At 30.9% G+C, this 15188-nt stretch overlaps 2 protein-coding genes across 2 annotated transcripts; both read left to right on the forward strand.

Moving 5' to 3' along the window:
* The first annotated feature begins 1634 nt into the window (after window positions 1-1634).
* LOC145331341 (uncharacterized) lies at window positions 1635-9502 on the forward strand. Its single transcript, XM_080175958.1, has 15 exons — window positions 1635-1796; window positions 4657-4782; window positions 5037-5128; window positions 5475-5629; window positions 6161-6232; window positions 6304-6475; window positions 6600-6621; window positions 6853-6918; window positions 7250-7322; window positions 7439-7510; window positions 7757-7860; window positions 8163-8263; window positions 8967-9085; window positions 9177-9295; window positions 9364-9502. Exons 2-15 carry the CDS (start codon window positions 4694-4696, stop codon window positions 9500-9502), a joined length of 1395 nt encoding a protein of 464 aa, XP_080032084.1. The 5' UTR covers window positions 1635-1796; window positions 4657-4693.
* Window positions 9503-9785: 283 nt separating this feature from the next.
* LOC145332106 (uncharacterized) lies at window positions 9786-13986 on the forward strand. Its single transcript, XM_080177035.1, has 11 exons — window positions 9786-9871; window positions 9975-10078; window positions 10211-10311; window positions 10869-11146; window positions 11330-11448; window positions 11841-11895; window positions 12252-12312; window positions 12604-12647; window positions 13026-13127; window positions 13410-13548; window positions 13863-13986. The coding sequence occupies exons 3-11, from the start codon at window positions 10278-10280 to the stop codon at window positions 13898-13900; spliced, it is 870 nt and encodes a 289-aa protein (XP_080033161.1). The 5' UTR covers window positions 9786-9871; window positions 9975-10078; window positions 10211-10277; the 3' UTR covers window positions 13901-13986.
* Window positions 13987-15188: the final 1202 nt, after the last annotated feature.

A 15188-nucleotide genomic window follows, 5' to 3' on the forward strand; every position in this document is an offset into this window, starting at 1 on the left:
TGGACTATTCCCCATTAATGTATTGTCTATTGTCTTATCCCTTTAGATCCCTGGTTAATTGTAACTTATTTTTTAGGCCAGGTTTGTGAATATAAATATAGATTTTTATACTACATAAGTATTAGTAAGTAATTTTGTTATTAGTCACAAAGCTACATTATAATTCACTTTGTCTGTCCTCTCGTCAGAAACTCAGTCCATCAGTCAGTACTATGTGATAGGGTTGGGCTGGATATCAGGCCATCTTCAATATCTGGTTGGATACTGAATATTGAAACTATCCGAATACAGGGTATCCGGCTGATTTCTAATGCAGGATGTCCGGTTATCCGGCTTGATATCCGGTAATTTGATAGATATCAAATTTTGGCATGATATCCGGTGCAACCACACTATATATTAAATATAATTTTTTTTAGCTGTTATTCCTGATATACTTCTGATTTTTTTTTGTAAAGATTCCCTATACCATTGAGTAATTAACTGTGTCTGTCGGTCTTTTAGTTACAAATATAATATAAATGTTATTTATAAAAATATGTGAGAAAGGTCTTGTGATTCTTAGTTCCTACAAATATTCTTTGAATCTCCTTGTCTGTGTTTACATCCAGGGACGTCCAAGAGAGGGGGGGGGGATAACTTTAATTAACCCACTTTCTTGCCTATATGATGAAAAGAATACCCCAACCTCTAAAATAAAAAGGCTTGGACGTTCTTGTTCCAATCCATGTTTTTTTTGCAAGGCTTTTCTACTTTGGGATGTTGTAGTTCTTGTTTCTTGTGATAAATAGAATATCATTTTTATAAAATTTTGTGGCTTAAATTTAAAGTGTTTTCCAGTATGGCTTCGTAACTGATTAATATCCACAGGATTAGAACCCATTTCAAGCCGGACTGAAAATTCATGTATTGTATAACTAAAACTCATTAGCCCGTGAGGGGCTGAACGCCCATTCTAACAAAATTGGTTTTAATCTCAAACTTTTTCATTTCAATACCTGCAGAAACCTGTCTCTAATACAATGCAAAATATATAACTATTCTTTAGGGAGTTAAAAAAGGTAATACTATTTTGATATAAAATATTGCTATACATGACATGATGTAAAATAAATATAGAATTATTCAGACCCAATATTTTACATTGTTGATTAAATAATATTTTATAATAGGGTGGAGCTAGATACTTTTTTTGTCAGATATCAGATACTGGATATTCAGCTGATAACTAATGCCAGATATCTGGTATCCGGCCGTATATCTGGCGGATGATTGATATCCAGCAAATTACCTGATAACCGGCATCAGAATTAAGTCGGATATCCAGTATACAAATAGTTTCAATATCCAGTTTCCAGTTATCTGGCCAACGTTAGATATCCAGCCCAACGCTAATTTTATAAGATTTAAAATCAAGGGAGCATTGTTTTGGATGGTTTGCAATCGTTCACATCAAATCCAAAATCGCTCTACAACAGAAAATGGAGTCATCTTTGTTTTGCAATATCATTTTCAAAAAATAAATGGGATGTATTCCTGAATGGCAAAAATGTGGAAGATTTCTGGAAAAGGAAAATTCTCAAGTAAGAAGAATTGTGAATTGTGTGTGTGTCTAATTGTGCTTATTTAGGAAGCATAGTGACTGATGGTATACACTCATTTGGCACTCCCTCTAATTGGAGATGGATCAGGAAATGGAATCATTTATGTATTGCAATTTCTTTCACAAGAAATAAACTTGACATATTTGTTGGTGGACAAAATATTGATGGCATTTGTTCAAGGAAAATCCTAAGGTTGTTTTTTTTAATAGAAAACACAACATGTTTTTGTACTGATGTATCTTAGCATGACTATTTTATTTGATTTGTTATACAATTGTCATGCACACTTGCTTAAAATTAATATTGTCCCAAAGACAATTTAGTTTTTAAAAGAACAAGGATGACATTATTCATAAAAGCAATGCTCTGAAACAGTAGAACAAATGGATTTTAACATTTGTAGAGTGTCAGAACTGAAAAATCAGAATATAAATTTTTAAATCGAAACAAAATTTTTTGATAAATTCGTTGAAAACTGCTTTAATACAGGATACTGTTTAAGGACATACTTACATTTTTAGGACTTTATTAAAGAGATGCTTAGCATATAACACTATTCTTTGTTGTCCTAGAAATCAGTATACCAAAAATCAGATCAATCGGATAATTATAACAAATAAAAACCTGTAGTTAAAAAACTTTAAAATTCAACATGTTTAAACTGGACATATGGACATTGCTAGAGTTGCATCGCTTTTTTAAATCTAACCTATCTACAACAGGAATCACCATGCAAAGTATGAAATCAATAGGACAATTCTAAAATGCCTAGACAGGCGTCCAAACGTCCAGACAGACGTACGGACCAACCCTAATTATAAAAAAGCTTCGCTTTTTAAAAGAAGATGAATAGAGTGATTTCTCTTGGGAGGGCTATGTAAAGGAAAACCATACTGGTTCAACGGTTAACAAGATCCTTTGCCACATATTTGTAAAAAGATGTTAAACTAGAATTTAAATACCCAATAAACATACTGTATTAAATCTAGTTAATTGTGAATAGATATTCAAATATTCAAATAGAAGGAATAGTAGCTTAATCATACAAAACTTAATCCTAAGTAAAATTGTGAGCAAGCTTCTAGTCAAATGCGCTTGTTAAGTCTAAATGTTCTTAATGTTGAATAAATGCATAGTAATATAAATGCCTAATGTTAAATGTTTAATAATATTGAATGTATTTTTGTCATTTTTGGATGTATGTATGACATAATATCATCAGGGGCAATACAGTTTTTTTTTAAATATACCATTCCACTTTAATACTCTTTTAACATCGAAATAATTGAAGTCATACAAGCTATTTTTAGATTATGTTAATAGTAAAAATGCATAAAATGTTATGCTTAATTGAAAAAATAATATTAAATTGAAAAAAAACTAGTATGTACCATTACTATTATGTCAAGCTAAATAAGGAAATCAATGTTTATGAATAATCTGGTATGTAAACTTTAATGTACAAATATCATGTTGTAAATTTGCTGGATGTGTATTGTGTAAGTAATTAGCCCCATTGCACATGTTGTATTATTTGAGTATAATTTTTAATTTTCATTCATACATGTTTGCTTAAAATGCGGCAAAATAATGTAATGTATTTTTGTATTATTGCACGCATGTGAATGGGTTTTCAAATTATTCTGTCAATTGTGAGCACATTGAAACATTTTTATTTCTACCTTCTTCATCCATGAAGGGGTGAGAAAAGTTTCAAGTTTTGAAATACCCATATCAGTATTATGAAAATACTTTTCTGCTCTTTTTGGTGAAAAGGCCTTTAGAAGAGGATCAGGATCTTTAGTTTGTTTCTATATATCTTGTTCCTAGCCTAATGACTAAAAATTAGGGTTTATTTAGAATATTCCAATTTGCAAAGGTTTTTTGAGATTTTCTTCGGCTAGGAACAAGATATTGTAAAATGAACAAAAGTTCCTGATTCTATTCCTCAAGGCCTTTTCAGGAAGAACCATGAAGCCTTAGATTACCTAGATTACCTCGTACGGGCAGGATTGCAGTACCGGACGTTATCGACTTGATGTACTGTCCAGGTCCTGGACCAGCAATCCAGGAGAACTAAGGATGACTAACGCACCCTTCTCTGTCCAAACACCCAAGGATATTAGGCTAAGTAACATCCATCAGACAACCAACTCTCTGTGATGCACGACCTTTGTCTGAGAAGTCCCAACTGTGCATGGTAACGAGTTGCGCCTGTTTTGGGCCAAGGCATTCCCCCTACTCTAACTATTTATGTCGCGCATCTGACATAGCAGCAGTAGGAACCATTTTTAACGTCTTTAGTTATGACGCGGTGTCGGCCCAAGATTCGAACCTATCACCTTCCCGACGATGAGCGGATGCGCTACGTGTTGAGCCACGGTCGCGGGTTACCATGAAGCCTTACTTCTGATTCAATAATTTTTTTACTCACATTCACAAATAGCTATACAATTGTTTGTGTGGTCACCAACGGTTTTTAGATAAATTTTAAATCATAATAAAGGTGTATTATCTATAATCCAAAGTAGCTTGTTGTCTGTCCGTCCATCCATCTGTCTGTCTGTCTGTCGGTCTGAAGCTTATGTAAATAAAGTGCAAGTTCCCGCTTATGACTCAGATAAAAATGTCCAAAATTTTCCACCCTAATTGTCAATATCAGTCAAAATTTTAAAGTGGTTAAATTTAGTTTGATCTTTAAATTATATATTGCAAATTTTTACTTTTTGTATCCAGTCTCTAAACATTTTAAACTATTTGGGTATAGTCCTTTCCACGACATATCTCCATAAGGAGCGATTCTTCGTAATTTTAAAATGGCTTTTTATAGGTTATTTTAGGTTAGGTTAGGTTATATTGTGTTAGGTGATTGCCCCACAGGGTTAGGTAAATGGCCCCGCAGGGTTAGAGCCCCCCGCAGGGGCTAGAAATAGGAGAAAAGCTACTGTGAAAAATACGAAGAATCGCTCCTTATGGAGATATGTCGTGGAAAGGAATATACCCAACTATTTTAATGTTTTAACATGTTTATATCACATAGATATATTTTAAGGGACGTAAATGGAAGACTGACAAACAGCACAAATTCCATGATGATCAAGTTTGGCCATTACTACTTTGATAATAAACCATTGATTGGTTTATTATCTGATATTGATGTTTGGGACAGATATCTAAGGTAAATATGGTCCTAGGACAAACGCAGTTAAATGCCCAACCCAGGCAGGCTGCGGAGGACTTATATGTACATTTATATCTTAACCTAACCTAACCTGTATAGAAATAGTTACTAAAATTAGTATTTTAACACTCCTGCGTTTGTCCACTCTGACGTTTGGGACTCCTGCGTTTGTCCAGGGACCGTTAATATAAATTTATATTTTTGTAATTTTAGTAATAATTAAAATAAACTGCTATCATTATTTGATTCAGCATTGAAGAATTGACAAAGTTTTCTTCCTGTACATCCCACACAAGAGACCCTGGAAATATTATAAATTCAACCACAACTTGGAATATAACAGGTGGTGTTAATATACATTAGAAATGTTGATATTTCCTCAACTTTCATACTAATTTTTTATTGATTGGCATTTTTAAAAATAATAAATAATTATTGATGTTCTCCTTTTGACTTTCTAAATATGAAAATTGCATGACCTGCTGAAACAATTTGTCTTTACAAAAAAGAAATATTTTTTTTATAATGTAATCATATTCCTTATTGAAGTGGTTCATTGAAAAATCTCATCTATCCTCTAGATTATTTATGTTTTTATTTTTTATTTTAAATAATTACAAGGAATAAAAATTAGTTTTAAAATTCTGATCAAACATTGAATTTAAACACTTTTTAAACATTATTTCTAGGGACATTAATCAAGGAGACCACACATGATTGGGAAAAAATGGCCTGCCCTAGAAATTTTTCTATTGTAAACTTTCCTGTGCTGTATGATACATTTGATAAAGCAGAAGAAGCATGCAATAAGATTACTATTGGTAGTATGACTGGTCTCTTTCAGGTATATTTTATCTATTCCTGTAATGCTTCAAAACCTATTAATATCTTGTGGATTATAACAGGTTCTCAGCCATACTGAAAAATCATGTCTAGCAACATATTATATCAGAATTAGAAACTTTTGTTCGTTTCAAAATATCTTGTTCCTTGCCTTAGAAATGACTAAAAAACACACCATTCTTTAAGGTTAAATAAATTTTTGGCTACTATTCAAAAATAGCTATACAATAGTATGTGTGGTCACAAATAGATATTAGGCTTGAGATAAATTTTCCATCATCCAGAGGTGTATTATACTTATAGAAATCAAGTGCAGGTCTAAGATAAAAATGTCCAAAATTGAGCACTCAACAATAAAATTTAACACAAACATGTAAGAATGCATTTGTAAACAATTTTACAAAAAATGATAGATGGAACGTAAGAAAGAAAAAATGTCTATTTAGAACTGTATGGAAATAATTTTTTTCTGTAATATGACATAAATTAGATTTATAGTATATATTAACCATATAAAATTGTATACTTATAGACTTTTGAAGATTATGAGTTTTATCACACAAGTAGTATTCTAAAGCCAGCAGTAAAAGAACAGTGTTGGCAGGTAACTTCAAACATTTTCAAGATTTCATTCCTTTATCCTTTCCTTATTATTGTATAACTTTATCTCTATAGGGTAGTCGCTTGCTACATTGGATGCCCTACAAAGCTTACAAAACTGAGGGCAAATATGAACGTGAAGATTTTGTCCACATCTACACTAATACAACACTGGCTATTAACCTCTGGAGACCGAGCCAACCTAATGACAGAGTTAAAGGAGAAACATGCATTAAATCATATTTTGGTAATAAGTTTAACAATACTTTAAAAATATTTTTTTGTTATTTATAATTGCAAAACACTTAATATAAAATGTTACATTAAAAATCAAATTAATAAACTTCTTCTTACATAAGAATTTTATCTAGGTTTAGAGGTTGGTACTAGTTGGTAAGATTTTACTCAATATTTTTTTTGTTGATATAACATAACAATTATTCATAGATTTTTATACAGTTTAAAGACTTATATGCTACTTCCATCACTAACACTTAACCTAGAAGGTCATTAGGATTAATGCAGTTATTATAGTTCTCACTATAAGTTTTTCTGTACTAATCACCAAACATTACACGCTGAAAATATACAACCCCTTTACACAAAAAATTTTCCTAAATGTAGGTATGATATGCCTTGCATAGATGAAGATTGGGAATGGGCTGCATGTGCTGCTGCAAATGTACCTAGGTATCATTCACATCTAGAGTTTAAACTAGTTTACTTATCAGTTCTTAGTTAATTGTTTAAAACTTTTATGTTTAAAATATATTGACTTTGATTTAAGTTGTGAGTAAGATCTTTTGATGCAAACTTTACTTATTTTTAATTTCTTTTGAAATCAAGGACTAGTATGTACTCTTTTTCTTAGTCTAGGGTAAGGTATATTAGCAAGTTTTTTTTCTAAATTTTAGCAAGAGTAAAGTAATGTGTTGTTTTAGAAAAATAATTAATGCTTGATTTTTTAAAAGCAGTGTTTAAGTGTTTATTAGAACTCATTTAAAGATTGAATCATTAACAGGCAAATGAACAACTATGTCCTGTTTACTTTAAAAGGCCTCTGTTCAAGATCAGAGTTTGATAAAGAATTTGAGGTAAAATTTTAAGTAATTTTACTCTATGTTGACACTCTTTTACAATATCTAACTTTACTTTTACTTATAAAACAAAGCATAACTAATGATTTCAAATGTAAATCCTATTTTTTAAGATCCATAATGATGAGATGGGATATATTACCTTTATTGGTGTCAAAGGAACTATCATAAGATATGACCCTGAGGTAGTTATAGTTGATCATTTATATAGGGAATGCTAATTTATGTAAAAGGTTTGGTTTTGTCATTTTTAGTTTTAAAAAATATTTGTGCATTATACAAGTACTAACCTAAACCTAAAAATGACATCCAAATTAAACTATATTAGGTAAATCTTAAATTTGATAGATTGATCATAAATTTCTATGTCTTTCACAAAATAGGTTCAAATTAAAATTACATTTTTTGCAACTCACTTTATTCATTGTAAGGCTGAAATCTGGCATATGGAGATTGCATACAATAAGAACATTAGGGCTGAATCCAACTCTTCTTTGGCTAGTATGGTAATGGGTACTAATATGTGGAAAATCAGGTAATACACTTAGTTATAAGGATACTTTTAGAATTTAAGTTGAGTCATTGAAAAGAAATAAAGTTGTGGTGTACATCATATTTTTACAGTAGCTTTTGAAAGGTTATATTAGGTCAGGTTAGGTTATGTAAATGTAAATGATTTTGCCGCAGGGTTAGAAAGTATGCCTAGCTGGGCTAGAGCCCCCAATGCTGGGGCTAAAAGTAGGAGAAAAGCTATGGTGAAATTACAAAGATATCCGCATCTACATTTTCTCTCCATGATCCTTTTCAAGTAAAAATCTCATACAAATTATCTTTCAGCAATGACAGAAAATGTAGCAAGGTTACAGAAACCAAATTGTTGACATTATCATCCTGTACAGATAATCAGTTTACATGTCAGAATGGATTATGCATACCATTAGGAATTCAACAAATCTTTACACAAATTATTGACATTTGACTGCTTCTTTTAGATATTGTTTCTGCTATAATTTAACTAGCGGCTTTGCCCCTAGCCTCTAGGGGCTTTGCCTTAAGTGGCTTGATCAAAACAATTTTTCGTATTTTAGATTTAAAAGAAAATTTTTAAAAAAATTTGGGGGGGGGAGAAATTTTTTTTGGGAAGAGGGGGTAGTCGACCACACTATTTTAATTTTAGTTTTAAAAAGAAAATTTTTTTTTTTTTTTGTGTGGTGGGGGTGTCCCACCCCCAAGAAAATAGAAACCTTCCTGATTGGTTCAGTGGTTAGCAAGATCCTTGCTACAAACAGACATCATTCTACTTTGTGTTATAGATGGAGATAGCCATTTTATTAAGTTTTTGTTGGAGCTAGATATATAATTTTGAATTTAAAACACTTTTTTTCAATTTAAAATGAAATCTTGCACTTGAAAAGAATGATAATATAAAAATAATAAGAAAAATTTTCATAAATGATAACTTTTTTATTATTCACTAGCACAGTTTTTTTATTTAGGACATGACAAAAAATGTTGATCAAATGGATATTAAAGTTTTAAACAATATACAAATGTTAAGCAATCACAATTGTTTTTTTTTTAAATCCCATTGTTACACAAATTTTTATTATTTTAATGTGAAATAATTTGTTGAAAAATATGTAGAGTTAAGATGCAACAGTAGACCAGATTGCTCAGACAGAAGTGATGAAATAGGATGTAACAGATTGAGTCTAGACTCTGCTTATCAGAAATACATTGCTCCACCTGTTCTCTTTAAGGCTTACATTCTTTTCATACAGAAAATTAATAAGAAGTTCTTGATTTCAATAATATTTAGGTTGTAAAAATGATCTTTTTTATTTTTATTAGAATGAGTCTAAACTAATCATCAAAGTATCTGCTGATCTTGTCAATATTATGGAAATCAATGAAATATCCTCAATATTTCATGTTCAGTTTTTCTTACATTTTACTTGGTATGATGCAAGGTAAGATGTCATTTCATTGAACATCAATTATTCCCTGATGACAAAAACCTATATTTAAAATGATTTAGGCTAAACTTCTATGATTTGAGAAATGATACTGGTTTAAACAGTTTATCACCTGATGAAAAACAGGAAAGATATTTGTTTGTAACGAATAAGCTTCAACATGGTGTAAGCACTAAAGAGGAAAAGATTTTTTGGGAATAGTCCCTTTCATAACATCGCCCCATAAGGGGCAATTTGTCGTATTTTAAAATGGCTTTTTATAGGTTATTTTAGGTTAGGTTAAGTTATATTGGGTTAGGTGATTGCCCCACATGGTTAGATAATTGGCCCCGCAGGGTTAGAGCCCCCGCAGGGGCTGGAAATATGAGAAAGGCTACTGTGAAAAATACAAAGAATCGCCCCATAAGGTCTGATGTTACAAAAGGGACTATACCCGATTTTTTTTAACAAGATTATTTATAAAATAAAGATCTTAACCAATAGTCTCTTTGGATTCCAAGCCTTGTATTAGATAACACAGAGGAAAAGCCTAACACAGTTGCAGATGATAATTCCAGTGGTACTATAAAGGTACTATTTATAAATACAATTTTATCATGTAAAGTGTTCAATTAATAAAAGTTTATAATAAGTTTATAAAGTATGATATTATAATTTATCTAATTAAATTTAGAGGGTTGGCGATCATACAATTTCACCTCAAAGTGAAACTGCTACAAGACAAATCTATAAAGGCAGTGAAAATCCAATAACATTGTCAAGATTTTACAACACAAGGTATTTTTTGTAGTATTTTAAGATTCTTAACTATAGTTGAAACAAACCAAGTTGACTGGAAATAAAAATTGGAGTTTGATAATTATTTCTAGATCCTACAAAAAATTATTTATGATTAATGTACTTCTACAGGTTTCTCTGTACTTATCGCTTACAATGGTATCCATTTGACCTTCAGAATTGCCAACTTATCTTTAGAATGCAAGGAAAATCAGGAGATTTTGCAGAATTAGGTAAACACATCATCAAATTATTCCAATTCAAATTCCTTAATACTTATTTCTCACATTGTATAATAAGGAGCTTTCCCTAGATATAAAATGTATAATTATAATATTAAAAGTGGTTTCAAACTTATGATTGTATATTTTTATATTCATAGAAAACTGGATATAATATAATGCTAGAGATAGTATTTTTTGCATATATGAGTACCAGTTCTAATCTACATGATATTAATTGGTTCTGAATGAATACAAGAATAGTAAATTCTTGCAACATATCATAAACAGCTTTCCGTGGAAATGAAATGTATAATTATTAGATTAAAAACCAGTTTTTTTAGCCCTGAGATGCCAAAGGCACAGGCTACTGGTTTTAATCTTATGATTGTTAATTTTTCTATTCGTATAAAACTGGATATAATATGATAAAAGACATAATTTTTTGTATGGATGAGAACCAGTTCTAATCCACCACATTATAATCTGTTTCGAATGAATAAGAGACAAATTATTAAATATTGTTCTTTACTCCACAATGCCTAATGGTTTTATTTTTCATGTTTTAGAGGCAATGGTATTGAGTTTTCTGGGAGAAATTGAGCAAAATGAATATGTTGTTGAGCATTATTACATGTCTACAACAGACGAAGAGGGAATTACCTATCTGAAGATCAATATAATTTTGGGCAGACGGCTGATGGCATTAGTGCTAACAGTGTACATACCAACTATATTGCTAACAATTATTAGCCATGCCACTAACTATTTCAAACCCTTTTTCTTTGAAGCCTCAGTCACTGTAAATCTGACCTCTTTACTTGTATTGGTGACACTTTTTGTCAGTGTAAGTTTTTTTTATTATTTGAATGATTCTTAACTTAAAATAGTTACAGTATTTTAGAAAATGCAAGAAAACTTAAATGTCCTAGAGTTATTTTTAAAGTAATTGTTTTGTAAACCTAAATTTGAAAGTATTTTATCAATATATATATATCAATGAATCACTGTAATATTGTAATTACTTTAGTTTAGCAATAGCTTACCTCCCACATCCTACATAAAGATGATAGATGTCTACCTTCTCTTCTGTCTATTTGTGCCCTTTTTGGAAGTCCTTCTTCATACTTACATGGATTACCTACGACTGTAAGTAAACTTCATCTATTTGAATAAATATCATATTTACTTTAATAACAGTATGTGATTCTTTTGTTAAACTAAAATTTGTCTAGCCCAATATAGGCCAGCTATAACAAATTTTATAATATCTATGGAGGACACAAGGGGAGGTGTAATTGAACCATTATTATTAATAAAAAAAATTGGTGGGGTTTATTTTTTACGATGTGTGAAATCTCTTAGAAAAGCGATGGTCCCCTCCCTCAAATAGTTATAAACTTTCCCAGGATAAATAAAAAGGTGCATTGTAATGAAGAACCAAACTGGCTAAAGAGTTGATCCTTTGGTGCTGACAGACAGACAAACACACTCACAACCATTGACATCCTAATACTTTTAAAAAATTACTTATGTTGCAGTGAATCTGGTGATGATCCTCTTGGAGATGTTATGAAGAATTCATCGCATAGTCTAGTAATTCATTTTTCTTCATCAACTGCAAATTTTAATATTTTTCCAAATCTCTTACAAACAAACATAAATATTATATTTTCTTATTCATACCTGCAGTTTTTAATTTTCTAAGTCTTTCCGTATTAGTTAAAATCTCAGAAAAAAGAGGCTAATGGGTTGTTTATTACACTTTCCCTTTATTATAACATTTTCTTATTCATAGACTTAACAACTTAGTGAACTTTTAACCACTAATTATAATCTACATGAATAGTAATTTTGTGTATCCTCATTGGGGATGTAAATTAATCTATCAGTCAATGTCTAATACCTTTTGATCTTTGGAAAAAAATAAAGATTATTTAAATATTGAGAAGGTAAGAACGGCTGGACGTGAAATCAACCATCATGGAAAGAAGATAAAAGTGTCCAACAATGGTAATTTATAATTCCAACCTTTAAAGAGATCATGAAGCAATTTGAAGAAAAGAATTGACATCTAATTACATTTACTCTAGTTATTTATTGTTCTATATATAACTAGCATTTATGCGCCAAGAGGCCTTTAAAAATGTGGCAGAGAGGGGGGAGGGAGATGTAACACTCTTTTTTTTATCTCTAATTTTAAAAAGAAAGAAAAATAAGTTCATGTGGATTATTTTTTAGGGGCAAGAAGATGGTAATATGATACATATAAATATATCTAATTTAATCTAAATTTCTATTCAGGATTTTTTACAAACAAGGTGAATGATGTGGAAAATCTGTTCAAAGTAAAAATCTAATTTAGAAAAAAAATAACTATTCAAATAAGTTTTTAAATAATTTAGAAAAAAGTATAATACAGACTAATGGACAGACAAAGTGAAGTATAGAGTAACTTGACTTCCAAATGCCCCTTAAGAGTCATTGTCACAAAAGGGACTATACCCAAAATATTCATTATGATAAAAGAAAGGATATAGAATAGGTGGATATAGGGGAAAATTTGTTCATCCAGTAGGAAAGTAGGGGGTAAAGTAGGTAGATAGGGGTATCTTTATTATAGCCAGCTAGAAGTATCACTTTATTGGAGATCATGAAAATCTGGTGCAACATCTAAGTAATAATAAATTAATCTAAAAAAGTTACTTACTATTTGAAAATGGCAGGGAACATTTATCCAGAAGCGAAATGACCGCATGGCATCAGTTGAACAAGTTCTCAGGGATAACAAGATCAACCCACTGGATATCATCTCAAGAAATGAAACTGTAGGATTTTATATACACTTAGATATTTAGTATGATAGTAGTTATATCTTGCATCGTATTATAAACAGCTTTCCGCAGATATAAAATATACATTTTTATATTCATATAAAACTGGATATAATACAATGCCAGACATAATTTTTTTGTTATGGATGAAAACTGGTTCCTATCCACCAAATATTTTTTGAAAGTTTTTTGAAGCATATTAAAATAAGGGGTTGAAGAATGTAAGAGTTGTTAGTTTGCTATCAAATAATAATTGAATAATACTCCTATATTTAGACTGAAATCCTTGCCAGAGATAGGATGTACAGAGGAGCTAATAATGAGGAGAGATACATGCTTGTCAAATGCAAGATGTTTGCTAGAATTGGGATTCCTCTTATTGTTGTACTCTTCCAGTGCATTTACTGGATAGTTGGTAAATTTATCCTTATTTCCTTTTTTTAGTTATTATTGATAGAGGCCTATAGAGGCATTTGAGATTGTGGTGAGTTCTATTTGGCGTAAATCTCTCAAAAATATTTTTTTTTAATTCTAAAATTTTAATACCCACCTCCGAGTGCCCACGGCTAGGCAAGCTAGGAGGAGGAGGGGAAGGGGGGGGGGTATAAAAATTTTAAAAAAATATAAAAAATATTTCATAGAGGATAATACTTTATATTTTTAATGAGGAGAAGGAGTAATTTTCTATATTATATTATATTAAGTGAATTGAATTGATTATTTTTGCAGGTATGGTTCATGTGAACAGTGCCATTCTTAAGTACTAAAGAAGAGCATTCCCTCATTGCAATTAATACAATTGTAATTTAAATTCATGTTAAGATCTTCATGAAATACATATAACAGTTAAAAAGGTTTATTATTTATCAAAAGAAATACCAGTACTATATAATTTTAAAATTGCTTATGAATACCTTACATTGCGCAGGATTCTTCTTTAATTATCCAAAAATTCCATAGCATCATCCGCTTGTGATGGGATGTGATACATTAACACCCAAAGATATCAGGTTAAGTAACATCCAACAGAAAACCAACCTTTTGATTACATGACCTTTGTCTTGAAGTCCTAACTGTGCATGATAATGAGTTGGGCCTGTTCATGGGTCAAGGCACTCCCCCTACTCTCACTATTAGTGGAACGTAGGAGACATATCAGTAGTAAGTGCCATTCTTAAATATGATGCAGTATTATGCTATCATTTACACTAATGCCACTGGTTATGAATACTAGGGTATCCCAAGAAAGCAATTTTTTTTTGTAATTTTGACAAGCACACTATCTAAACCCAACATCCTAACAAATTATGACAATTGAACCTAGACTTAAAGTTTTAGGTCTATTATTTCAGCTATGTATAAATTTTTATTTTTATTTCTCCTCTTATGGGGGTCAAAATTTTAATTTATTTAAACTATGGCTTCAGATTTAGATTTAGATTTATTATTTCTTGGTGTACAATCTACAATACAAAGTAGGTTGATGTCTGTTCGTCCGTTCATCTGAAGCTTAAGATCTTGGTAATCACTGAACCGATCGGATTCTACTCTTCAGGGAATATACCTACTGGTCCTGTGGTGGTATTAGGCTATGGGCGAAGCCGCTAGTTACATACATAAAATAAACAACAATAAAAAATGAATTAAATAAGACATTTATATTATTATATATACAGTCAAATTTTATTGGGTATTTCATATCAATATTTTCTTTACAGATGGCAGTTTCCTTAAATGTAGCAAGTATGCAGTATTGTGTTTATAATTATTTTGTGGAGGGTACCACCATCCTCCCAAGAGAAAACGCCCTGTAAAATTTTAAAAAATAGGTTTTGGACTCAAATCCCCTCTTCTTAAGTGCCCCTAGAGGCCTCAAGAGGCGCAGCCCCTAGACTTAAAATAAGGTAATACAATAATTGTCGGACTCTACCAAATAATCTACTTAATCTCTGGACCAACTTTGTTCTCCTTTATAGTGAAGCTTCTTATATGTCCAGGTAATCTCAACCCTGCTAATAAAAATGATTCACCCCAAAAATATTTTTTTTTATATAT

The sequence above is a fragment of the Acartia tonsa genome, chromosome 11 (genome assembly GCF_053477335.1).
Source record: "Acartia tonsa isolate MP-2025a chromosome 11, ASM5347733v1, whole genome shotgun sequence".
Lineage (NCBI taxonomy): Eukaryota > Metazoa > Arthropoda > Copepoda > Calanoida > Acartiidae > Acartia > Acartia tonsa.